The sequence below is a fragment of the Aethina tumida genome, chromosome 1 (assembly GCF_024364675.1).
Source record: "Aethina tumida isolate Nest 87 chromosome 1, icAetTumi1.1, whole genome shotgun sequence".
Taxonomy (NCBI): domain Eukaryota; kingdom Metazoa; phylum Arthropoda; class Insecta; order Coleoptera; family Nitidulidae; genus Aethina; species Aethina tumida.
In genome coordinates, this window is record NC_065435.1 from 44122858 (window position 1) to 44149924 (window position 27067).

The following is a 27067-nucleotide window of genomic DNA, read 5'->3' on the forward strand; positions in this document are numbered from 1 at the left end:
TTCTTATGTAAGTAAGTAAGTACTCGTGCAAGCAGCTATTACAGTATGTAACCGCATTAAATCTTTTATATCGCAACTCCACCATCTACACTACTGTTTATTTTTTAATATACGTCTTTGTATTGTAGTCTAGCTGAAATAATTGTAAGGCAGACCAAGATTGAAACAATAGATACGCTTCAATAATTATATTTGTTCACATCGGTTTGTTTACTGGTGCATATTGCCTTGCCAAATAAAATACAAGAATGTTGCATCAAAAATTTTAACCGACACAGATGTGTTTTGCCAGAAATAACTGAATAGGCATTAGGTCCAAATAGAGGATAATATCCTGTAATGCCATTCATGCAGAAAAATGATTAATTAATTAATATGCATATCAATGAAAAATGTATAATTTTTACATAAATTAATAAAAAAATGAAGAGATTTTATTTAAAAAAATAAACAAGTATATAATCATAATAAATATTAAAATTAAGCTCATAAAAATGTATAATATTTATAAAACTCCATAAATTTTAATGACATAAAAACGTGCCTTAATTGGACTATTTACTGTGCAACGAATTTATTTATAATGAAAAATTTAGCAATATTTAAATTAAAATAAAAAATATGTGAAGCAATGTTATTACGACAAGAATGTTTAATAATATAAATGTGTGGTAAAATATCAAATAAAATGAAGTATGTGTACAGTGATGGTCAAAAGTATGGGATAATTTTAAGAAGTTAAGAATATCTTGTAATGCCATTTATGCAGAAAAATGATTAATTAATTAGTATGAGTATGTAGCAGAAATATCCAATAATATCCATATATTAATGGTAAAAAATGTATAATTTTTAAAATATAAGCTTACATAAATTAACATAAAAACAACGAAGAGATTTTATTAAAAAAATATACAAGAATATGATGAAAATAAATATTAACATTAAGCTCTTAAAAATGGCATAAAAACGTGCTTTAATCGGACTATTTACTGTGAAATGAATTTATTTATAATAAAAAATTTAGCAATATTTAAATTAAAATAAGAAATATGTGAAACTATGTTATTACAACAAGTATGTCTAATGATATAAATATGCAGTAAAATAACAAATAAAATTTAATATATACATACAGTGGTGGTCAAAAGTATGAAATAATTTAAAGAAATTCATTAATTTTGTAAATCTTGGTTTACTGAAAATAACTGATGTATTTCAATATTATTTGTATTTGACGTTGGACAAAAAAATGAATTACTTTTTAAGTTTACAAGAAATTAATTCAAGTCTTCAAATGTCAGATGGATATCGATAAACAACCAACAAAAATATCAAGGCAAATTAATCAGGAAATATCCCAAGATTTCGGTGCAGATGTTTCTAATCGAATTGTGAGACGTGGGTTATGTGAATTGGGGCAGTTTGGGCACATAACTGTAGAAAAATCTAAACAAAACCGTAAAATCTGAATAGTGAATGCCAGAAATCATAGGGACTGGAGTCCACGTATGTAGAATTTAATACTATGGAGCAATGAAACCAAATATAAATTGTTTGGATCAAATGGTAGGCAATACGTAGGGAAATCAATAGGAACAAGACATTTTAGGTACCAAAAACCAACAGTGAAACATGGTGGCATTTGGTACCAATTGAAGAAAAAATGGATCGTTTTGTCTAAAAATATATGCTGCCTTTTGTAGGAAATAATTTGCCTTAAGTTTGGAAATTTCAACAAGATAAGGATCCAAAACAGATCCATATTTGTAAAAAATTAGTTTTTGGATCAGATGGTGATGGTAGGTGGAGTTAAAAATCACCGACAAAGAGCATTTTGTGGCAAGTTATACAAGAATAATGTGCAAACATTCCTTTGGAAGTGTGTTGCAATGTTGTCGATTCGATGAACAGACCATGTCTAGAAGCTATTAAACACAATGGTTATGCTACCAAACATTAAATAACTAAACTATTTCCAAATTTATTTCGTCTATCTATTCAATAAAGAATATATACAAATAAATCTAATAAAATGAATAAATTAAACTTTGTCCCATGCTTTTGACCACCACTATAAAACTTAATAACATAATTGAACTATTTATTATCAAAAGAATTTATTTATAATTGGAAAAAAATGGCAATATTAAAATGACAAAGATCAATAAAAATGCATTTGTCCACGAACCATTATCATTTATTAGTTTACAAACACGATGTCGTCATCGAATATTACTCACGACAAATTATCCTTAATTGTATGCTTACAATGTTAACCGCAAAAAGTTTCATTTCCGCCGATATTATTTAATTATTAATTCATCGGTTTGGAACGAGACCTACACCGGATTTGCCGCATTTAGTGGAGCGATTATCACGATTTAAAATATAACGATCGAAATCCTCGAGCAAATTCAATTTTGCCTCGTTGCCGGCGATTTAAATTTAAAAATTATATTATTGCTAATGGCTTATATCACATATGAATACACACACAATAAAACTGATGCCCGGATAGCGGATATCGTTACGCTTTCTAAACCGATGTAATAAACAGAATTCACTAATTTTAACGACGCATTCAAGTTAAAAGCTTTAAAAACGATGGAAGATCTCGATTTAACCGGGCTACAAAAGAAATAAGTCGGTCCAGTTTTTGACAAAGCGGTACGAAAATAGTTATGTCTTGTTGTGATTGTATAAATTCGGGTATTATGAAGCCATTAAAGACATTTACGGCAATTTACTTAACTGTAAATATTTCGGGATTTTGCTTCTGACATGTGTTGTGCATGTAATAATGAAATATTGCGGTTTATTTTTGAAACAATATGATGTATTGCCCGTGAAAGGATTAATGTTATATTGATTGCTTAACTGTTAAAACTTTATGGTCGTATGTAGGTGTAAAGATTCTAATGCGGTGGTTGTGTTTGGTAATGTGTTGTACATTATGTATAGAGTCGATCTTCGATAGCTCGAACCATTATTTGACAGGAAAAAGGTTCAACTTATCAAATAAACTACTAAATAAGTATGACTGTGTTGGGTAGCCAAATAGTGAAGGTCGTCGTCCAAATATTAGTCTCTATTAATCGAATAGGTGTAGGAAAAAATATTATCAATAAAACAGCCCTGAAAAAAGATTTGAAAATATAAAAATAAGTCTATAATTTTTCTTTCTAGTTCCCTTAAAGTTGTATGTAAGACATTATTTATTTATTTATCTCTTATCTCTTAAAACGGTAGAAATACATCGAAACAGACAAAACTCTGTACCTTCAGTTTGACTGAACAGAAGTCAATAAATTTCAAATGACTCAAAAGAAAGAATTTTGTTTACATAATTTTCATATTTATATCTCTTCAATATTACCAGTTACATAGAATAATTTCAAAATTATTTCAACGATTTTTTTAAATAACATAAGATAAGCTAAATATAAGTCGATAAACTTAGTATGATATATATATCTTTTCTATTTTATGCCGTTTTTAGATTAGCCATTATAGAGACTAATGACCCCTCTATAAACTTGACAAAATTGGTCATGTTACTTTCTTATTATCTTTCAAAATCCTTTGAATTTTTTTTTCAAAATAATGTAATATATCTTGAACAAACTCGATAAACTTACCATTATAAGAAAGAGTTATCTTTGACATATCCTCTATATTTTAGAGTTTTTTATATTAAAAATTATCAAGATTATTTGATAATATAACAAATTAGGTGATGTTATTTCAAATTACTTCCCAAGATTTTTCCACAATAATATAAATTAAATAAATTTTTACCTGACCTAACCTAACCTAACTGAATCTAACCTAACCTATCCTAACTTAACCCAACCTAACCTAACTAAGACAGTTAATAACGAAATGATTTCATCTAAAATTTCCAGTTATTAAGTAAAAAATTACGAGTACTCTTGATTATCAACCAATTACATTCAGGTTATGAAAACTTCAAGTGATCTAAGTAGTATCGACTGTATTTTATTATTATTTTTTAATGGACCAAAATGAACGCACATAAATAACTGAGACGTTACAAGTATGTGGAATACGTCGCAATATTCTCATAATAAATACCATCCTTGACTTTTTAGCATAATTTACACATAAAAGCGGTTCTCATAAAATATGTAGGTAAATTAATTTATAGATGATTTCGAAGGTCAAAGCAAAGATACCAGTTGCATCACAAAAGCATCAGGACAGGAAGAGGAAGCAACAACGAACAATAGATCCTTTAATGGTTTTACATACGACCAATTGGACGAAACATTAATTTTACAGGCCACTGAAGTGTTCATTGAATAACTTAAACCGAAATGGAGTGTGTCCAATGTGGCGACGTCTGACCCGTGGAACTTCTTGTTACTTTGTTTTTTTCTGTGTTAATTGAATTTAAAACTATTTGAGATCGGTCGGGAAACGCCGCAGCCGCATCGATCCCGCGAATTACGTTTTACATCTTGATTAGGCTTTAACTCAGTCCATTTCCAAAACTTCTCCAAGTCGGTTTTTAATCAAGATGATCCGTTGTCGAAACGAAAGTGAACGAAAGCGTTTTGTTTTTGCGAAACGTTGCGCACTTTCAAAACTGTTGAACTTCTTGGTTTGATAATTAAGTGCCTTTTGCAACAGGAAATCGTTTGGTACTTGAACGATTTATAACACATGGTGGATTTGATTTTTCCTTTTTTTTCTCTCTCTCTTTTGTAACGTGCTTCATGGAAGAGTGAATATTTGAAGAGTTAATGACGGTGTGAAACAACGATTTTGAAATATTACATAAAAAAAGGTGGGCAGGGTATCAATTATTTATGTGATAGTGAAACATTGCTTACCTTTCTTTGCAATTGCTAATGATATCGTGCACAGTAGTAATCCAAAGATTAATTTCCAACGTACAATCATGGTTGGCACATCTGTAAACAAAAAAAAAACATGAATTAATCCTCTTTGCACTTGTTATAAATAGGCTGTTTATATCAATTATGGAAATTGACGTTTGCTGCGCCATTAGCGAATTGAAATTATGTTAATGGTCGGCTTTCCTAATTCGTACGTGGGTGCAGTTTCCAATTTTTTAATTAGGTTTCTAGCAACTCTCAACATCATCAGCCGATGTCACCGGCACTTGGAAATGGAAATACGAGCCGGCTACTTCCCGAGTGAATTAGGAAATTACGTTTGGAAACACCGTAAAGTGAAAATATTTAATAAAACGATGTTGAAACTGATTCGACTTTTAGAATATTCATTATTTACGGCAAGACTAATCGATTTGTAGTTGCGAGTGTTCGTGAAATTTTAGAATCTCTTCTTGTAACTGGTTTGCACCTATGAAAATCGGTCTCGCAGCCCGACTTTCTTTTATAATAACGTTAAGAAAGTGGACAATACCTAATTATCGATGTAACCATGTGGTCTGCTGCAAGAAAGTTAGTGTAAAAGTAAATAATTTACTGGAGGCTCATTGTGCCGTGGCCGGTTCGTATCATAGAAACCGCTCGTACACGAGTGGACTGCCTTTGTTGTTAAATTTTTCGAGACAACACAATCTAGAATATATTTGTTATCTGTCGGCGGCCCGGCAAAAACACAAAACGCAATACGAAATGAATTGAACAATCGTATGCAAATTCCCCTTGCGACAGGTTAAAGAATTTAAAAGAAAGCTGCATTGAATAACTGCGACCGTATTATGTTCCACGTACCATAAGCATTGTATTTATTTGTTTTGTGGGCTGATCATAATAGAATTTGGATTGGTCATTGACAAATAGGTGTGTGTGTGTGTCTTGAATAAATTATCCGTTCTCAATGTCTGGGATTGTGTAAACATTAATTAATATAAGCACTGTTTAAACGTTTAATTTATGTTGCAGCTCTATAACAAACATTTTCGCAGGCATTATCCCCTCAGCTAAGCCACCAACTAAATATTTGCTTATATTAAAACGGATGTATATTTCGGAAATTAAAAGAAAACATAAATTTTCCAGTCCAGCTTAATTTTTTTATATACTAATACGGTATATAATACACTGTTCCAAGAAATTAAGCCACCACTTATAAATTTGTAAATACATTTCTTTAAATAAAGTAAGTAGTACATTGTTTATGTTTATGTATATGACTTTTAAACGTTTTTACAAGATGTTTAATTTTTTTGTTAGTTGAAATTTACCGATTTTGGTTGGTTCCCGTATGTTATAACGGTACATGGAGACTGGTGTCAACACTAGGAGACCAGGTCAGGGTAGAAATCATACTACAACTTCTAAATTATTAGCAGGATAATGCATGATTAATGCTATGCCCTCGCCAGCTCGCAGTCCAGACCTCAACCTAATAGAACATATTTGGGACATCCTTGGAAGAGGTTTAGAGGACCATCCTAACCGTCCGAGGATGTCTTCTACACAAAATTTGGGAGAATTTGGATCAAAATGAATCAAACCCAGATTTTGAGTATGAACCAAAGATGTCAGGCTGTCATTCATAGTAGAGGAGGAAATACCCCATATTAAGTTTAAATTTTTAATTTTATAAACATCAAATTTTATTCATTTTTATTTTTTTTAGAAAAACAATAATTTTTTTTAACAATTATAAATAAAAACCTATTTTTAAATAAATATACAAGGAGTGTATACGTTTATTTTTCCCATTTTCAGAAAATATCAATAAATTGGTGTGGTGCGTTAATTTCTTGAGACAATGTTTTCTGTTTTGTAAAATTAAGCGAAAATTAATTAAAATAATAATTAATTGTTACGTTGTAAACGCCGACTTTCACATATATTTGGGATGACGAAGATTAAAATATGATTTCTCTCACCTTGGTTCGTTTCACAAACATTTTTACGATTCAAAGTTAAACAAATTTCATATTTAAGTTGATGAAGCAAAAAATGTTCATCCCCCACATCTCCGTACGTACACATGCGTTAAATACAGCTTAAATAGGTTGAATTAACATCAAAACGTAGGAGAACAAGTACTGTTCAGCAAGTCATTGTGCAAATACAAGAATATTAGGTTGACTACGTCCGCAATGACCAATAAATACGACCTAACTGTACAATTAAACACCATTCTCATGATTTGTCCCCAATTTTTCTGTTATACAGAACATTATGAATTTAATTTATAATCCTGCATTGCTAATGCAGCAGTTTAATGAACATTACGCTAATTATTGTCCTAGTTTTCCATTGTGGTTATTAAAGTGGAATTTAATTTTTTTTAGATGTTAAACAGACTCCGTTGCCGTAATCTAACGGTGAGCTTTAAGCACCGACAACTGTAATTTAATTATTAAACGTCGTTTTTAAGATTTCCGCCAGCCAGCCACGCAAATATTAGTACGAACGGAAGTTGGGCTTTCGGCGATGAATTTTTAAGATTTGCTCGTTCACTTTTGTCGTCCCGCCAGACAAATATTAGAACGAACAAAAATGGGGTTTTCGGTAATAAACTTTTAAGATTATTTCTCCAGGCAAGTGAATATTACAATAGTATAAACAAAAGGAGATTATTTAGTAATAAATTTCTTGGCTCAGTTTTGTCAGTCACACAGATAAATATTAGAGTATACAAAAATAGGTTGTCTACTGATTTAAGTGACTTATATAAGTTTTCCTTGCTCAGTTTTGTCATCTATCCAGGTAGATACATGTCTAAACAAAAATAAGATTTGCAGCAATAAATGTTTAAGAATACTACAACTCTTGCATTTCTTGTCCCTCCAGAAAAATATTCGGGTTATTCAATAATAATTTTGTCAAATTTCTGCTCATGGTTTTATTGTCCTTCTAGAGAAATATTATTGTAAACAAAAAAGGCTTATGAGAAGACATATTTTAAGATTTCTTCGTTCAGTTTTCATGCATCCAGAAGAGATATTTTTATAATTGAAAAAGAGGTATTTCAGCAATAAATTTTTAAGATTTCTACCAGTCTTAGATTTCTCATCTATCCAGAAAAATGTTCAGGTTATTCAACAATAATTTTCTAAAATTACTGCTCATAGTTTTGTCGTCCTTCCATACAAATATTATTATTAATAAAAAAGGCTTATGAGAAGACATATTTTAAGATTTTCTCGTTCAGTTTTGTCATCCATCCAGAGAGATATTTCTATAAACAAGAGAAGATATTTTGGCAATAAATTTTTAAGATTACTACAACTATTAGATTACTCATTCATCCAGAAAAATATTCAGATTATTCAACAATAATTTTGTAAAATTTCTGCTCATGGTTTTGTCGTCCTTCCAGACAAATATTATTATTAACAAAAAAGGTTTATGAGAAGACATATTTTAAGATTTCCTCGTTCAGTTTTGTCATCCATCCAGAGAAATATTTCTATAAACAAAAGAAGATATTTCAGCAATAAATTTTTAAGATTACTACCATCATTAGATTTCTCACTCATCCAGAAATATATTCAGGTTATTCAATAATAATTTTATAAAATTTCTGTTTATGGTTTTGTTTCCCATGCAGGCAAATATTATTATAAACAAAAGAGGCTTTTGAAAAATCATATTTCAAGATTTCCTCCAGAGAGATATTTGTATAAACAAGCGATTTTTCAGCAATAAATGTTTGCTATTTCCATCTATTCAGCAAAATTTGCAGGTTGCTCAACAATAGTCAAATATTATTATAAACAAATATAGTTTTTTTATGATAAACTTTCTTAATTAATTTTTCTCACCCACCTAAACAAAAATGAGTGTAAATAAAAAGAGTTTTTGCATTAATTAATTATAAACGAGATGGGAAACAATTAAGAAATACTCAGTAAAATTACATAACAGAAGATGCCAGGTTGCCGGCTAAGACAATTTAAGAATTAGTGCCTGGTCAGTAACCTTTTGTTAACCAATAGGAGCTACAATTAGAATGACAAATGATATGGTCGGTTTAATTTAACTATTTTTCAACGACCCATTATACGCTTTTATATTGGCCATTGTCATGTTAAACCTTTAATAATTCAATCTGGTCAACTTGTAAGCAATTAGTTCGCCCCGTGATACGCTTCTGCTGACAAAACCCATCACTAACCCAGTATTAAATATGATAATAAACCAAATATTATCCCACATTAAACGTTCAAACGTTCACGTTAAACTGACGTTATGATCGGCATTTAATGTTTACACGTAAACGTCGAATGTGTGTTGTCAAACAAACTAAGCATTATTCAAACAACCCATACCAATGAACATTTCCCATCGGGTTTTAAGTACCCCCCTAATCCATTATGCGTCATAAGTAAATTAAAAGCAGCGCCGCCCGGATTTTAAGTTTGGCCATTACGGACTGACACCTGACAGCCAATTAACATTATTTATTCATCCTTTAAGCCCGGGTTAATATTATGTCCCCGTAAGTTTTATCGTTATGTCACCGTAATAAAAATAAACTATTAAAAAAATCATCACATAACACATGTAATGAAAAATTGTTGCTCATTTTATGTATCAAGGCAAACAATGAGGCTATTTATATTTATGCGAATGATTTGTATTCAAACGGTGTCGGCGTTCATATTTTGATTTCAATTTTCTTTTCTTTTGTATAGGCAATGTTTAGTTGACACAGTTATGTCCCCGAACTAGAGCAATATCGATTACATCCGATACGGTTTATATTTAAAACTCAATAATAACTTCAGACTGGGCTGATTTACGAAATTAATAAAGTGATTGCTCGCTCTTTTAGTATGTGATAATTTTTTCTACTTTTTTTTTAATAGTGACCTGAATTTTCGATGTTTCCATAGTTACACCGTTGTGGCAAAATTCAATGAAATAGCAAAAGAAATAATAATAATAAAAAAAATAATAAACAAATCATTGACTTGTAAAAGTGAGCAAAAAACCAACCTATTTATTATTAATTAAAATGCTGATATTTAATTTTCCCCGCTTGATAATTGTGTACAATTATTTTTATCATTTACAACAAGTACGTTCTAGAATTGGACTTAATAGTCGTGCATTTTCTAAATATTCATTCTATGACCATGGAAAATGAGATATTTAATTTGTCGATAATTTTAAATTGCTAATAATAAACTGCTATAAAAACAATATGACTCACTAATCTAAGGATGTCGGAGAAACCACGAAAAGGTTTTGCCAAGGCGAAACGAATTATTTTCCTTATCACGTTTTAAAATTGGTGAATGCGCCCTAATTACTTCAATTTAGTTTACTTGTTTTTTTCGATTTCGATAAAGTTTTTTGTCTTAAACCTGTGTAATATGTGATTTTTCTTTGACTCACAAACTTATTTGGTACAATTCAATAATAATTTTAGTATATATTACAAAATTTACTTATTTTTCAAAACTATGACATCATCTAGTTTAAATATTACTTGAATATGGTTGTAGCAATATATAAAATATTATAAATAAAATAAATTTATCAAAAATCTTTTTTTTTATGTATATTGCAATTGGTATTGATTGGCAAAACAAGCATAAAATGAATATATTAAAATAAAAATAAATTGAACAAAAGGTAAATGTATAAAATACGCAGAACAATATAAAAACAAAAATTAATAAATGAGACATTCCCCATTTATTACGTTTCAAAGGGTTTTTTGTAAAAGCGGAATACAAACACACCGAATATTAGGCATATATGTTTAGTAAATAATAAAAATAATAGTATAAAAATTATTTACGTGTAAAAAACTTTTATTAAAAATAGCTCTAAAAAAACATGGGAAATATTAAGTTTCTAAGATAACTCATCTGAAAAATCAATTTATCTTATTTGAATTGATAAATTCATGCATTTAAGACATTTGATTATTTATCATGAAAACATTTGCCACAATTTTTATTATCTTCTTGAGATATCTCATAAAATATAGTCGTGGTAACACGTTAAACATTAAAAAAGGTAAAATTCTATGACTTCAGTTTGACTAAACTGAAATCGATAAACTTGAGCATCAAAAGAAAGAATTTTCTTTGATCTTCTATATTTTACGCCTTTTTATATCAGCCATTGTGGAGACTAATGACCCCTCTATAAACTTGGTTATGTTATTTATTATCTTTAAAAATTTTATTTTTTCAAAATAATACAAGATAGGCTGAACAGAAGTCGATAAACTTAACATGAAAAAAAAGGGTTTTCTATATACTTTAGAAATTTGCTGAAAATCTCTTAAAGATTTTTTCAAAACAAACACAAGGGACTAAAAAGAAGTCTATAAATTTAGCATGAAAGGAAAGAGTTTATATTATATTCTATATTTTACCAATTTCTGTGTCAGCCATTATAGAAACTTTATGTCCATTCTATATATTTGATAAATTTGGTGATGTTATTTTTTTATCTTTCAAAATATTCCTAACCTATCCTAATCTAACCTAACTTAGCCAAGTGAAACTAACCTAAAGTAACGAAACCTAATTTAAATTATCGCTTTAATATTATTGTTTTTTTATGAATCAAACGTTGTAGTTCACTGAGGAAGAAACTAAGTTTAGAAAGGAATAAAGATAAAACAAATGATTCTATTTTAATGAAAAGCAATATATTATGTGTATGAAAGAAATGAAAGATAAGGTACCTTGTATAAAAAAAGAATTAATGTGTCGTGTCAATTATTAACTTTCATTCGATATAATTTACAATCGCACGACTTGAAACACAGAAGGAAAGTGTTTTCATTCGCTATTTTTAATATCGAACATTATTATAGCATTGTGCGGAATACATTAACAATAAATGTTCTAGAACATTAACTGATCAAGGTAAAAATAACATAGTGGCAAGTGCGAATCGAAAAAAAAACAATCGCTACATATCACCACGGTTGCGTGTAAACAAGTCAAAAAATTGTCAAAATCTTCCAAACAAACTGCCGCGTCTATCGCAAAACATTTTCCTAAAGATTTCAATTTACACAGACAAAATGAAGTTCGAGGACATACAGTTGGGTAAGAAGGAAGCGCTCGACGAGTGCAACACGCACAGGGACTTCTTGCATACGATGAACGAACAATTCAAAGACGCCAAACGACAGGTCGACTGGGTCAAGTCGAAGCTGGAGGAATGGGAGATCATATTCGGCTCCGCCAGGAAGCTCAACAAAACGCTGTCGGACACCGAGAAGCTGATCATGAAGCGCAACAAGAGCCTGGACAGACGCATGAAGCTCCTGCACAAGGACATCGCGGCGTGGGACAAGAGGGCCGCCGAACTCAAGGAGGCGGTGCAGGCCGCGAAGAAGGCGCAGAGCGAGCAGGTCGTGCAGAGCGTCCCGTCGCCCCGCACCATGACCGAGAACCACATCAAGAAGAAGCAGCTGGACGACAATCTGAACGAGTTGCGGAAGCGGATGCGGTCCAGATTGGAGATGAGAGGCAGGATGAACGGACGCGGCTGCGAGCAGAAACGAAACAAATGGGTGGACGAACTGAGCAAGAACAACATGAACCGAAACATGCATTTGTCATTGCCGTTATACATTGAAGGCAGAATTTTATACATAGCCTACAAACGTGACACTGACATTGAGAGTCGCTCAAGAAGATTTTACATACGTCGCAGTCCATCGGCTGAGACCGAATCTGATTGAATATGATGATTTATTGAATTTTTTATAAATATATAATTACTATTTTACAAATTTCTATGAATAAATATATTCTTGAGCTATTTCACGATGTGTTTTTAATGCGCATATTTTGAATGTTTGCCATGCTCGTTCTGATTTACTGGTTATAATTGGCGGGAAAGTTCGTTATTTAGTAAATGAGATCGAGAATGTTAAAATTGTCAAACCGGTTAATAATTTTTACGGTGTCGGAGATAGTTAATCAGATTAATTGGTGATATACTATTGGTAAGATATTTTAATACAATTTATTAAATACATATTATTTCCATATTTGCAAGCAATTTATTATTTAATTAAAAATAGGTACTTGCATTCCAAATTGTTCCATGACAATTTTTTGGTACAATTAACAGTTAGTTTATGAAAAGAAAAGAAGAGAGAAGAAAGATTGTTTCTTTTTACAATTGATTTTTTTTTTAATTAGTGTAAACTAGGAAATTGCGGTTATAGAGGAAATAAGGAAATTGAAATGCATAAAAAATGTAATTAAAAATAACAAAATTACATAAAAAAAATTATTATTTATTAGCAATAAAATATTTTCCATAAAAAAATATATCTATTACTAAAAATAAAATAAATATTTCTGTATTTTTTAAGATTAAAAAAAATATATGTAGATTAAGGAACAAAATAACATTTCGATTATGTTCGTTAATTTTCATAATAAATGTTATAAAGATAAAAAATAACTATTATAAAAATGAAAAGCTAAAAGAAATAATTTTCATAATAACTATAATTTGTATTCTATTACAAAATTTAATTAAGCAATAATACATTTATATAGAACAGTTTATTCTGTTGCTTATAGAATAATTAGAGATTAAAATTTAGAAACTTGAGAAATATATTTAAGGAATTCAATGCAATATTATTAAAAAAAATCTGGAAAATAATAAATACCCTTATTACAATATTAATATCATTTATTTTTATTTTAATTTTGTTTTAGCATGAATATATTTTGTTTAAAGAGTACTACAACTGGTAAATCTAATTTTATTCTTTCTGTACTTTTTTATTTTTAAATGGAAAAAATTATAGCAAATCTATTTTACGGTTTTTCATTGCTCTCTGAGAAATTAAATCGATTATTTGCTAGCGTTTTTTTGTTTATAATAATTATTTAATCATTGGTCGAAGTGAAACTGCAAGAAAAATTATAATTCAGCGTTATCAAGACCGAGAGAAATAAGGAGTTAACGGCTAAATAAGTCAATCGTTTCCTGTATTATTAAAAAATTTAGAGAAACTGACCAATTTGTTCGAGTTCGAAAAACTTGAAAGAAAATCGATAACTAAATAAGTAGTACGTAAGAAAACAATCTAATCATGTGGTCAACTGAAATTAAAGCCAACCTGGAGTGAATGGGACTTGCTGTTAGTCCAAGGACTGTGAGAAGATGGTTGGAGGACGGGGGTTAGTTTACAAGAAAAATCTTGGTTTCTACTAATAATGTGAAAGTCCAATTTTGACTTCACTGGATCACAGAGGAGTGGGAATGAGTTGTTTTTAGTGACGAGTCTAAATTTAATTTATATTAAATGAATGATTCTGCTTATAATAAACATCTTACAGGGTGAAAACTACACAAAATGTTTGTTATACCCACAGTGAAACTTTGTGGCGGTTCAATTATGCTATGGGGATGCTTCAATTTTTCTGGCGTAGGTCCCTTTAGACTGATTTATGTACGAGGATATATTAAATAACAAGTTGCTTCCATACATTGAAGAAATATGCTCTTAATAAATATTTGTTAAAAGACCAAAGCAATGATTTTTTGTATTGTCCCATCTCTATATATTAATCCTTATAGAAAATATTGGGGATCTCGTTTATAACTAAACTCTTATTTAACTTAAAGGAATGCAAACAATAAATAAAATTAAAAGAGTTATGGCTAAAATATTTTAAAAAGTTGCTGTAATAATGGTCACAACTATAAATCTAGGTAAATATACTACTAAATTTTTAATTTATTAGTTTTATTAATTTTTTAAAAACTATATATAATAAACAATAGTAAATTAATATTTTAACAGTTCAATTAAATAAAGGAGTTAAAATATTTAAGATTTTAAAAATTAGCTATAATAAGTAAATATATTATTAAATTTTTAATTTATTAGTTTTGTTATTATTATTGACTTCTTATATTAAAAATGTTAATTATGTCAATATAAATAATATAAAATTAATAATTTAAGTTATATTAGAAATACATATTTACGTAATTTCTAATTTATAAATTTTAATAATTTTATGTTAAATATATATATATATATATATATATATATATATATATATATATATATATATATAGTTCATTAAATTATTTATTTCAATATTATCCTTTGTTTTGTCAAGATTTAGAACTAGTACAGTTATATTGAATGAAGTAATATTAAAAACTTATTTAAGAAAATTAACTATCAAAGTATTAATTTCTAAATTTTATTAATTGCGGCAAAAATAACTTAATTAATTTATTACTGTTTAAATTTAATATAATTATTTAAAAAATGACACACATTTTGGAATTCTTTAGAAAGATTAAATGATGAAAAAATACCTAACACCAAAAATCTCCTAAATACTAAAGTTATAAACTTTGTCTAATTTTTGTTTAAATAATATCATACAATTAATAAAATTTCTTATATTAAAAATGCTAATTATGTCAAGATTCTGTTCAATAAAAAATATAATAAATATTTTAATAATATTTAAAATTTTAGTGTAAAAATAATAAATGAAATAATATTAAAAACATACATTTAAGTAAATTAAGTTCCAAAGTTTTAGTTTTTAAATTTTATTAATTGCGGCAAAAATTTGTTGTATATTAAAAAAATTACTACATACTTTGGGAGCCTTTAGAAAGATTAAATGACAAAGAGATATGTAATACCAAAAGTTTAAATTTTATTAATTGCGGTAAAAACTGTATATAGTTCACTATTTAATATTTTTTGCTTATTTAACATACATATTTAGAAAATTACAATAATTACACACAAATTAATAATAGAAATAATATTGAAAAAAAAAAAATTATAAAATTTGAATTAATTTATATTATTATATTTTATTATTTATTTAATTTAAATATATTTTTTCATATTTAATCACTAAAATACATAATAATTTGTCAGGAAATAAACTAAAGATATTTTTCATGTTTAGTTCATAAAAAAATAATTTTTATGTGATAATAACAATATATAATATAAAAATGACAAATATTGTGGTCGAGTACAGGTTTTGACAAGTTTTTGTGTAAATAACAGAATAAAATATTCATTGATTAATATTAAAATAATAAAATAATTAAAAATCATAATATTTAGATAAATTTAGCATTAAAATTTTATATATTCGTAATTTACATTATAAATTATACTAATTTTGATAAAAAGTATACATCATAATTTTATGCATAATAATTTTTAATTTAATTTTTGGAAAATTACTTATAATATTAATAATAAATAAAAAAATTTAATATGTAATATAAAATATAGTGCCGCCTAGTTTTAACACAAGTACTAACTTTATGGAAAAGTTTTTCTAGTTACAAATGTCACACTAGTAATTTAGCCCGAAACTAAAATCTAATTTCACAATTTTAGTAGCAGCAATCATCGAACATAGATAGATAAATGGAAACCGATAATGAACTTTATGAATCATAACACCACGCAATTTTAGAAATTGCCCTCGATTCCCATTCCGTTAAAATATCCTAAAAACCTAAAAAAAAAAAATAAAATAAAATACTCACAAAAATCGTACTCCACCGGTTCAGCAAAAAAATAAAATAATCCCCGTCACCGTCGAACAAATTAAATAGTAATAATAAAAGGGAACCACTGACAGTCGCTTAAAAAATTACTTCTAATAATAATAATAATAATAAGTCACCGCAACACCTGGCGCACTGGCGCGTAGGAACGGACCGCTCGGTCGTGATGTGAAAGCGTGTGCGTTCGTAAACCGCGAACGTCGACGTCTCTGGACCGACTGGCTCGGCGGCGCTTCGCCCGCAAGACGAGAATACCCAGTGCGGCTTTTGCGGGGCACACTGACCGACTTTCGAAAGAGGCATTCCCCGACTCTCTGGGTGAGAGCCGATCCGCGTGACGTCAGGTCCGTGTAACCAGGTGACGCGTCTTGAGCATCCGGGAGTCCTCGTCTCCTGCCGAAAAACCATCTTGACACCGTCGCCCACCGATGGTCGTACGTCGATCTGTTGATCGGTCTTATCGGTTAATTTGTTTGTTCGTACCTGAAAAAAAAAAAAACGGTTTCGGTTAACTCTCGAAATTAAATATCGAACTTTCAAAAAATCATTTCCTGACACTCCGGTTATAAACCAGCTGACATCAAAATCCGTCGGGCCATTGCAATTATAATCCTGCGCCAAATTGTTATGTCGATCAATCAATTTCCGTTGATACGTTCAATTAACTTAATTATTTAGTTTTTCTTCTGGTTAATTTGACGTGGCCAATTTGCCAATCGCGCTTTGATATTCGAGAAAACCGTGTTCTTTATGTGGACGATTCTAATTTTATAAATTGATTGATTTTAGTGGTGGTACTCATTTATTTATTTATGTGTAATCGATTTTAAATGTGGCTGGGTGATAATTAAATCGATATAAACTAAATAATTCATGGTTTTTATACCGGATTGATTAAATCTAAATGTACAGTTGGTCAAAGTTTTATTAAATTTCTTATAATTAACTAATACCATTAACTAATAATTTTATCCGTTAGATTTTTAGTCATCCTCCTTATTTAGAGAATTAGAAAAATTAAAACCAATTCAATTTTAAATCTAGCGATGTGATCATTAAAGGAATATGAACAAAATTGATGATTTTTATATTCACTGGATAAAATCTAAATTTACTGTTTTACAGGTTTTTATTATTTTTGTACACTTTTCAGTTTACAATTTTTGTTTTATTTATAACATTTTCAAGTTCTTTATAGTTAACAATTAATTTTTATTGTATTTTATATCTTTTATCATCTTACCTAATTAAATTGTCTAAAAAATAAGGAAAACAAAAACTACAATTTTAAATGTGACTGGGCAATAATAAAATTAATAAAAACTAAATGGTTCATAATTTTATATTAAATTGTTCAAATATAAATTTCTTTATAATTAATACATATAATTAACAATTAATTTTATCCATCATATATTTAGTTACCCTTTTTATCTAAAAAAATAAGGAAAATAAAAAATACTGTAATTTTAAATGTGACTGGGCCATAATTAAATCAATAAAACTAAGTGGTTCATAATTTTTATATTTAATTGTTTAAATTTGAATTTACAGTTTATCTAATTATTTAAATTCCCAAATATTGTTGATTTCTTTATATTAAGTACATATAATTAACAATTAATTTTACCCATCATGTTTTTAGTCACCCTTCTTGTTTAAAAATAGAGAAATATATAAAATACTTTAATTTAACTGGGCAACAATTAAATTAATAAAAAGTAAATGGTTCATAAATATTATTATTTATTTTTAGTAATTTCTCTTGTTTAAAAAATAAGGGAAATAAAAAATATTTTAAATATGACTAGATGATAATTAAAACGATAGAAACAAAATGGAACATAATTTTTATACTGACTTGTTCAAATTTAAATTTGCAGTTTATCCAATTATTTAAATTCCCAAATATTATTAATTGTTGTCCAATATATCTGTAGTCATTCTTTTTGATAGAAAATAAGAAAAATAAAAAAAAAATTAAATTTAAATGTGACTATAGTGTACAAAATTTTTATTAAGTCTAAATTTATAGCAGAACAAATTGGCGATTTAAATTACCAGATATTATTAATTTTTTTATATTGATATAAACAATAAATTAAGTAAAAAAATATTTCTATTGTAAATGTGACTGAGGGATAAATATATAAATAAAAACTAAAGTTTTCAACAGTTTTATACTGACTTGTTTAAATCTAAATTTACAGCTTCTTTATTTTTTTAATTCCCATATATTATTAATTTTTATTAAATTAATATATATATATATATATATATATATATATATATATATATAATTATCAATTAATTTTGTCCATTATATTTTTAGTCATCCTCCTAATCTAAAAACAACATACAACACAACAACAACCTAGGTGCCTAAATTAATAAAAATTGAATAGTTCATAATTTTTATATAGGCTTAGTTTAAATTTAAATTTACAGTTCAATTATTTAAATTGTCAAATAATATTAATTTCCTTATAATCAATACATAAAATTATTAATCCTCAAATAAATAAATAAATAAATAAATAAACAAACAAACAAATAAATATATATATATATATATATATATATATATATATACATATATATATATATAAATAATAATAATAATAGTAATAATAATAATAATAAACTAATACATACATATATTAAGAATTAGTTACATCTATTGTATTTTTCCTCTTTATTAAGGAATATGAAAAATAAAAATCATTTCAATTTTCAATGTGACTGGGTGTTTTTTAAATCAATAAAACTTAAATAGTTCATGAGTTTATATTGTCTTGCTTAAATGTACGTTTCTCAAGGTTTTTAAGTGACCAAATATTAATTTTCTTATTGTTAATTAATTTTAGTCATCTACCTTATTTAATAAACAAGGAAAATAAAAAGTACTTCCACTTTACGTTTATGTCTTGGCTTTATCAGTCACTTCTTTATTTAAAGTTAACGTTAATAATTTTATTACTTTTCCTTTTATCCAATTTTATATGAGTAATAACTAATTTATTACCATACCATAATATTTAACTGGTGGCAATATTCAATATGCTTCTTTTAGTGTGATGTTTATCGACATCTAAATTAAGAACATGTACACATATCTGTTGCCATTAATTAAACAGTTATTAATAATTTATACCCGGGTGATATTTAACGAAAAATTGTACGAAGCCGTTCCGCACCAATCTCAATATCTGACAACAACAAAGCGTTAAACAAATGGAAACTTTATCTCGTAAAACATCTACTCGAACAGCCTCGTTCGTTCGTTCGGACGAATAATTAACGTTTACCTACTATTGTAAACCGTCAAATGAAAAAAGAAAAAAGCGTTAACCTTATATCATTTATGGCCATTGTGTGTTCTTTTACGTTGGGCCCCATTTGCATTTTAATATCTCGATAGAAAGCCCGTAATTAAGCTTTCTACGGACGCAAAATGCGTTCGCTGGATAGTTTAAAGAAAAAAAAACGTCACCGGACTGCACTTTTTGATCTTCCTCGTTGCACAAATACGGAGCTGGTTAAATAATTAACCGTTCGTTTGACTGCGACCGGTGTTTGTTCGCAACCCGAAAACGAATTCTAATTTGTTCCCCGTAATTGTTTTACCATTGAATTATGAGAAACCGACAATGATAAAACTAGGAAAGTGTAAAGAATTGGAAACAAATTACTCGTAATTATTGCAAAATTAGTATAATTAATTTGGCTACGGGTAAAATGTTACTTATAGCGGAATCTGTTGTGCAACTCCGTTGCATAAGAGAATTCACAGTGCATTCATCATTGATGTCTGATGTTCGCAGAATTGGGTGAATTTCTACGAATTCACCATTATCAACGTGGCTTTTCGTATTGCGAAACCGACTTCTCCGCAAAGACGACCAAAAATACATATCCGTTACAGTCATCGATCGATATTATTAGTTAAAACGAAGCACCGTTTGAAATGAAGAAATCGCTCTCGATGGTGTAATGGTAAAACCATATTTTCAAACGTAACAGTTGCACCTAACTAAAAAACCAAGAAACGTAATTTGCCGCTAATATAACAATTATAATAATTTGATCGTTACAATAATTAGTTAGGTCGTTTTTGTTGTTGTTTATAATTAAATTAACAACCTCGATAACGTGTGCACATTCAAATAACAATACATGACGTTAAAAGAGATTTACTACTATCCCTGTGTTGAATAAAACAAGTGATATATTTAAAACTGTTCAAAGCATTGTTTCAGAAATGGATATCAAAATTAATTAAACGTCGCATAAATGAAATTAAATTTTAATCTCCACTTACTACGAACAAACAATTGTTAATTTATACAATACATAAAACATATACTGTTTTAATTAGTTTATCCACTATTTCACAAATAATTACTTCGGATTATAGTGTTTATAAAGTGATTTCATTGCAAACAGTAGAGAATAATGTATACAACAATTAAATATTGCATCCCGGCTAATGTAACGTTCACTTTCTAGACATTTATTTTACAATTATTATCAAATAAAGTGATTTCACTCCATTTTGCTTTTTTGTATCTCTTATTGACTGATGCAACTCTCAAAAGCGATAAATAATTATTGCAGTGAATTAATAAAAAATCAAATTAAGTTATGTTCATTATTTTTTTCTTATTTTGTTTTATTTTTTATTTGTGGAATTTTCTAAATACATTTTTTTACAGGAAAATCGTTTAGGTAATTCGAAAGTTTTTTTTTAAGTTTTTGAAACATGAATAAAAATAATATTTATGTAAATTGCAGTACCAGATGTGTCAATTTGGTCACTTTGATATTAAAAAAGATTTTTTATGAAAATTTGCTTAATTTTTTTTAATTTTAGAGTAACTATAAGAAATGGCTTTTCTCCATATTAAGTATTAAGTAAATTGTTGACTATAGGTGATGTAATATTTTGAGCCCATAAACATTCAATAAGTGAATAAATATTAAAGTGGGTCACAAAATCAACTATTTTTCATTTAATTCCTCACACTGAAAGATTTTTTCCTAGGCATCTTTAAGAAATGTGTGACTAACACTGGTTTACAGCCATTTTGCCTTCTATTTCATTTTGTTTAAATTTTGGTTCTCCAAACACACAAAAATCACACATAAAATGTTCCAAAAAGGCATTTTTGAATTTTTTATTATTAATTTTCGAACTTAATACGATATTTTTGAGTATAACTCGAGATATAATTGACCGATTTGGCTAAACAGACATTCACATTAAAGATCAATGAACATTTTACAACTTTTATTTGCATAGTTTTGAGATTGGTGCAGTAGTTAAGATGCCAGCGATTTTAACTTGGTAAAGTCACTTTGAACAATTTTAAGTGATGATGACACTTTTATGAAAGAAATATGCTACCATATTAAAGATACGAAATACTAACGACAAAAGTTTTGAATTTTACAGTGGTAAATTCAATTTTTGATGATTTTTCTTCCCCCTATTAAAATTAAATTTACCTTTGGTATAATAAAATTGATGACTGATACAAAAAACAGCAGCTCCTTTTTCTTTGTCTATTATTGTTCACATAATATGTCTTTCGTATTCTCCCTTCATGGCTGTATCGTAAAAACTGTGTTATTGTCACCTGAAAAACAAAAATTACAAAATTTATAGGAAAATAATAGTGGAATATGAAAAGCAGATATATTTTTTCAATGCTTGCCTTTTATATTCTACTAGTAAGATAAAATTTGATTAAATCTGGATTTATAGTTTGTCAATTTTTTTAAATTCCCAAATATTATTTATTCAGTTTCTTAATATTAAGATTCAATTTGTCCATTGTATTAATTCAGTATTTTTATACTGTCTTGATTAAATCTAAGTGTTCAGTCTGTTAAATTTTTTAAATTAATAACTATTAACTTTGTTATTATATTTTTATTTTAGTCATCCTCTTTATTTAAAAATAACGAAAACAAAAAGAATATTTCAAATTTAAATATAACTTGGTAACGTCGTTTTTTGGGCAAAAATCGATACCTAAAATTTAATAAGTTCACTTTGAACATTTTTAAGTGAGGATGACATCTTTATGAAAAAAATATTGTATTAAAAATGCGAAATAAGAACGACACAAATGATGAATTTTACAGTAGTTTTTTACGTTACGTTTTTTTCTGCCCTCTATTGAAACAATTGAAATTAAATTTACCTTTGGTATAATAAAAATGTATTGCAAAGAACAGCGGTTCCTTTTGCTCTCATAATCCGTTTTTCGTACGATAAACCAAACCCATCATGGTTGTATCCCAAAAACTGTGATACCGTTACCTGAAAAAGTAACAAGAAAATGCTTGTACCAAAATTTATAGGAAAATTATAGTAGAATATAAAACGTAGATATTGCAAAAAATGTCTTACTATCTTAACAAGATAAAATTTGATTACATCTAGATTTATAGTTTGTCCATTTTTTTTTTAAATTTCCAAATATTATTCAGTTTGAATCTAAATTTTCAGTTTTTAAATTTTTTAAATTCTCCATTATTATTATTATTCATTTTCCAATGATAAATTTTTACTTATAATTAACAATTAATTTCACCCATTATAGTTTTAATCATTCTTCGTATCAAAAAAATGAGGAAAATAAAAAATATTTCAATTTTAAATGTTATTGGGTGATAATTAAATCTATAAAAACTATATGGTTCATAATTTTTGTATTAAATTGTCTAAATCTAAATTTACGATTTATCCAATTATTAGATCCCCAAATATTACTAATTTTCTTACAATTAATTTTGTACATATATTTTAATTGTCTTTTTTATTTAAGAAGACGAAAATAAAAAACATTTTAATTTTTAATCTGGCTAGATGTTAATTAAATCAAAACAACTAAATAGTTGGAATTTTTTACATCTAAAAGTAATCTAGATAAGAGTGTATTTTTAAGAACATGTTGACACCTCCTGCACAGTAGTTAAAAAAATAGTAAATTCTTAACAATTTTTAAAAAAACAGTGGTAAGATATTGAAATGCAAGCTTACAAACATTTAAATTTTTTATTAGGTAGAGATTTATTTGGAGAAGATAACTTACACTTACTTCGATAAGATCTGGATTGGCAACCTTCATGAATTTAATTTGAAATATTTTTACTGGCCAAATTGATCGTATATAATATTCTGATCTCGCTCACCGAGATAGTGATCTTAATGTCAAAGGAAGAAGGAGTATTTGGTAAACCTACCTTCCAAACCATTAATTATTGCTTGAAAATATATAAAAAAGAAATTGATATGTATAAAGAAATCAAGTTTATATTTAATTTACTTTCAGTTACATACTATATAAAATAAGGAAAATGTACGAAATGGTAAACTATTTAAGTAAAATGTATTTACCTATATTATGTGAGTAATTAGAACCCTTTTATATATGAATGAAAATCTCTTTTCATCTGTTTTCTGTGATTTTTAATGCTCGAATGTTAGAAAATATGAAAAAGTACTTTATTACAAAATTACAGAATTATCACAAGTTATAGAATTATATCGTGGTACAAAATATTCATCAATTTTTTCTCTTAATTTAAGAAAAAAAAAAATGATTTAAATAACATAAGAAACTGTTTTCCTAGACCAATATGTGCTCCGATCTTCAGAAACATGTGTTTTTGACAAAAAGAGGCTTAAACTTAAAAAAAAGAAACTTTAAAATTTTTGAATTCTACGTAAAATTTCACTTAATAAAAGTTTATTTCCACATGACTCATTTTTTTCTGTAAACTAGCGTAATTAATCAACTGGCGAGTCGACAATAATGGAACAAAATTATTTAATTAACTTTAATACACGTTAACGTTAATAAAACGTTGGGACCGATTTAAATCTTAAAACTATTGCAAAAAAAAAGTCGTTTCAAATTTTTAATTGAAAGTAATCTTGAATTTAAACAAGTTATTTTGGTTTTTAATGTTAAAGAAGTTCGTCGACCCCAATAAAAGGAGCCAAAACATATTCTTAGTACTGACGAGTACCATTTTCAAAAAGAATTCGCATAAATATTTCAGATTACGTTTTTGCCGAGATAATCTGATGATTTGAATAGTTTTAAAAGGAATTCTTTTATTTTATTTATAAATAAATACCCAATTAAATTTTTAATGTGAACGGAAAAATGTCTAAAAATAAGGGGGTCCCGGTTCATAAAATTCGCATTTAAAACGTATCATCAATTTTATTTACAGAATAATACATTAACGAATAACGTACACATCGTGTTGCGAAAAATAAAGTTGCGGGTTACCTCAACAAAAATGAATAATAAAATCCAGCCTTGCATTCGCGACCGCCGTTTCGCTGGAGAATCCGTTTCGACCGCCGTATGGAACAATGTGCATAATTTAAAAACTAGCGGATCCAAACAAAAATTTCAAGGCGACCCGAATGTCGTATGCATCGGTGAATATTGCTGTAAAAATAAATTGTATTATATCCGGACGTTTACCTTACGAAACTCGTTTTAATTGGGTTGAAATATGCGGACGTTACGGATCTACACACACACACACACACACGCTCAATTTCTATTTACACCTACCGGGTACAAACAAAATGTGTGTCCGAGTTGCGAAACCGAATGAGACAAACCGACGACATCGTGGTCATAGGGGAATTTTGTTTCGATGCACTGACCTAGACATACACCATGATCCGTTTCGGTTGTGCAAACCTAAAAACCCACCGGTTGTTGAATTGAACCGGCGTTGCGAATACTTACAACACATATTTTGATACGTGGACAAATTGAATCAGTTCATGATGATGATGCTAATCAGGACCACCGTATACACGACCTCCAAAATATTGGGATAAGTCTCCGAGCACAGTTCGAACAACAGCAACAATATTGGGTAAATGGTGCCTAAAAACGTGAACATCTTGAGGGCGGCGAAGTAGATGTTGGGGTCTTGGTTCATCTTGCGGGCGGCCCACTTGAGAAATTAACGTATTTTATTACGCATGTTCATATTGACTGTTACACTTACTTTATACAGGTGATAAAATACGAATGAAATGAACAGAGAACATAATTCTAGAAACATACTTCCTGTGAACGTAATATACACCTGTCAATGTTTATCAACTTATTGACAGATTCACTAATGTCACAGTTTAGTTCTAAACAATAGGAATATTCAGACAAAAATAATGTAAAGGACAATAACGAGAATAATCTTATTAGATTATGTTTTGGATTGTTAAACTAACTATTATTAACTTAAAATATTAAACATCTTATTGAGTAATAACTTCATAATCATAGTGTCAATCAAGATTCCTGTATTTGAAACTTCGGAACATTTCGCATAGGTCTCTGACTACAGGTCCAACGTCAGCATCAATATTGGATAAACTAAAACAAAGACATGAATATTGTAGGTAATGCAGTAATTATATTAGGGTTTTTTTGTGGTTAGTCCATTTTAAATAAATAACATTAATATATTATAATTTACATTTTTATTAAATGTTAGTTACATCATGAATGCAATAAGTGGAGAGGAAAAACGTAAAAACACGTTTCTGATGGATGGAAGAATTCTTGGCAAATACAGTTGTGGCTCTGATTATCGCTTATTAACTTATTAAAATATAGGTATGAAAAATATGGACTGTTCTACTTGAATTAGATGCCAGTAATGTTAATTGTTTTTTCTGTTATTGTTGTTAATTCTTATTCGTTAAAAATAATTTTTCAGTGGACTTTTTAGTTTATAATCATTGTTCTCTGTGAATTTAAATCGATTATTTACTTTGTTTTTGTCTTATTTTAATTATTTAATCGTTGGTCGAAGTGAAACTGGTCAGTTGATACCTGCGAAAAGAATTGTCTAGGTTCAAAAAACTTCAAGAAAATCGATAACCGGATAATTTCGAAGGTCAAAAAACTGTAAAATATTATCGTGAACTTAAATTAAAGCCAACCTGGACCAAACGATAATCACAGAAATTAGTTCAAGGACTATGAGAACATGATTAGAACAAGAAAATACAAGAAAATCTCTGGTTTCTACTAAAAATGTGAAAGTCCAATGTTGACTTGATTGGAATTACATTCACTGAACCACAGAACAGTGGGGACGAGTCTAAATTTAATTTATACAAAATGTTGGTTCTGCTTATGTTGAACATCCTACAAGGACAAAGGTACACAAAATGTTTATTATACCCACGTTGAAATGGTTGGGTTCAATTATGCTAGGAGATACTTCAAGTCTTCTAGCATAGATTCTCTAGACTAATTTATTTACAGGTATATTTTAAACTCCCATTTGTTTACATATATTGAAGAAATGATGCTCTTAATAAATGTGTTTCAACATGAACAAATCCAAAATTGTGACTTATTGGTTAAAGACCAAAGCATTGATGTTTTGTCTTTTACTCGTCCCAATCTCTAGAACATCAACCATCAATTTTACGAATTAAAGTGAACACATTGAAGCAATTATAGAAGCTTGAATAAACATAGACTCGTATATTCGGAAAATGGCAAGGA

General features: G+C 28.2%; 1 protein-coding gene and 1 long non-coding RNA gene across 4 annotated transcripts in view; both read right to left on the minus strand.

The window, feature by feature from the left end:
- LOC109604925 (balbiani ring protein 3) overlaps positions 1-22068 on the minus strand; it is a 37007-nt gene extending 14939 nt beyond the window's left edge. The window contains exons 1-3 of the mRNA XM_020021481.2: positions 22008-22068; positions 16479-16982; positions 4860-4940 (exon numbers count right to left, since the gene is read on the minus strand). Of these exons, the coding sequence (XP_019877040.1) occupies positions 4860-4929 (70 nt within the window). The 5' untranslated portion in view covers positions 4930-4940; positions 16479-16982; positions 22008-22068. The remainder of the gene's footprint in view (positions 1-4859; positions 4941-16478; positions 16983-22007) is intronic.
- Positions 22069-22706: 638 nt separating this feature from the next.
- Positions 22707-25587, minus strand: LOC126264468 (uncharacterized). Of its 3 annotated transcripts, XR_007547176.1 has the most exons (4): positions 25554-25587; positions 25286-25499; positions 25106-25237; positions 22707-22827 (listed from the first exon to the last, which is right to left on the minus strand). It is a non-coding gene; the product is annotated as an uncharacterized LOC126264468 (long non-coding RNA). The 3 variants fall into 3 exon arrangements; XR_007547175.1 differs by having other exon boundaries at positions 25106-25499; XR_007547179.1 differs by lacking the exon at positions 22707-22827 and adding an exon at positions 24821-24976 and having other exon boundaries at positions 25106-25499.
- Between the last annotated feature and the right edge of the window lie 1480 nt (positions 25588-27067).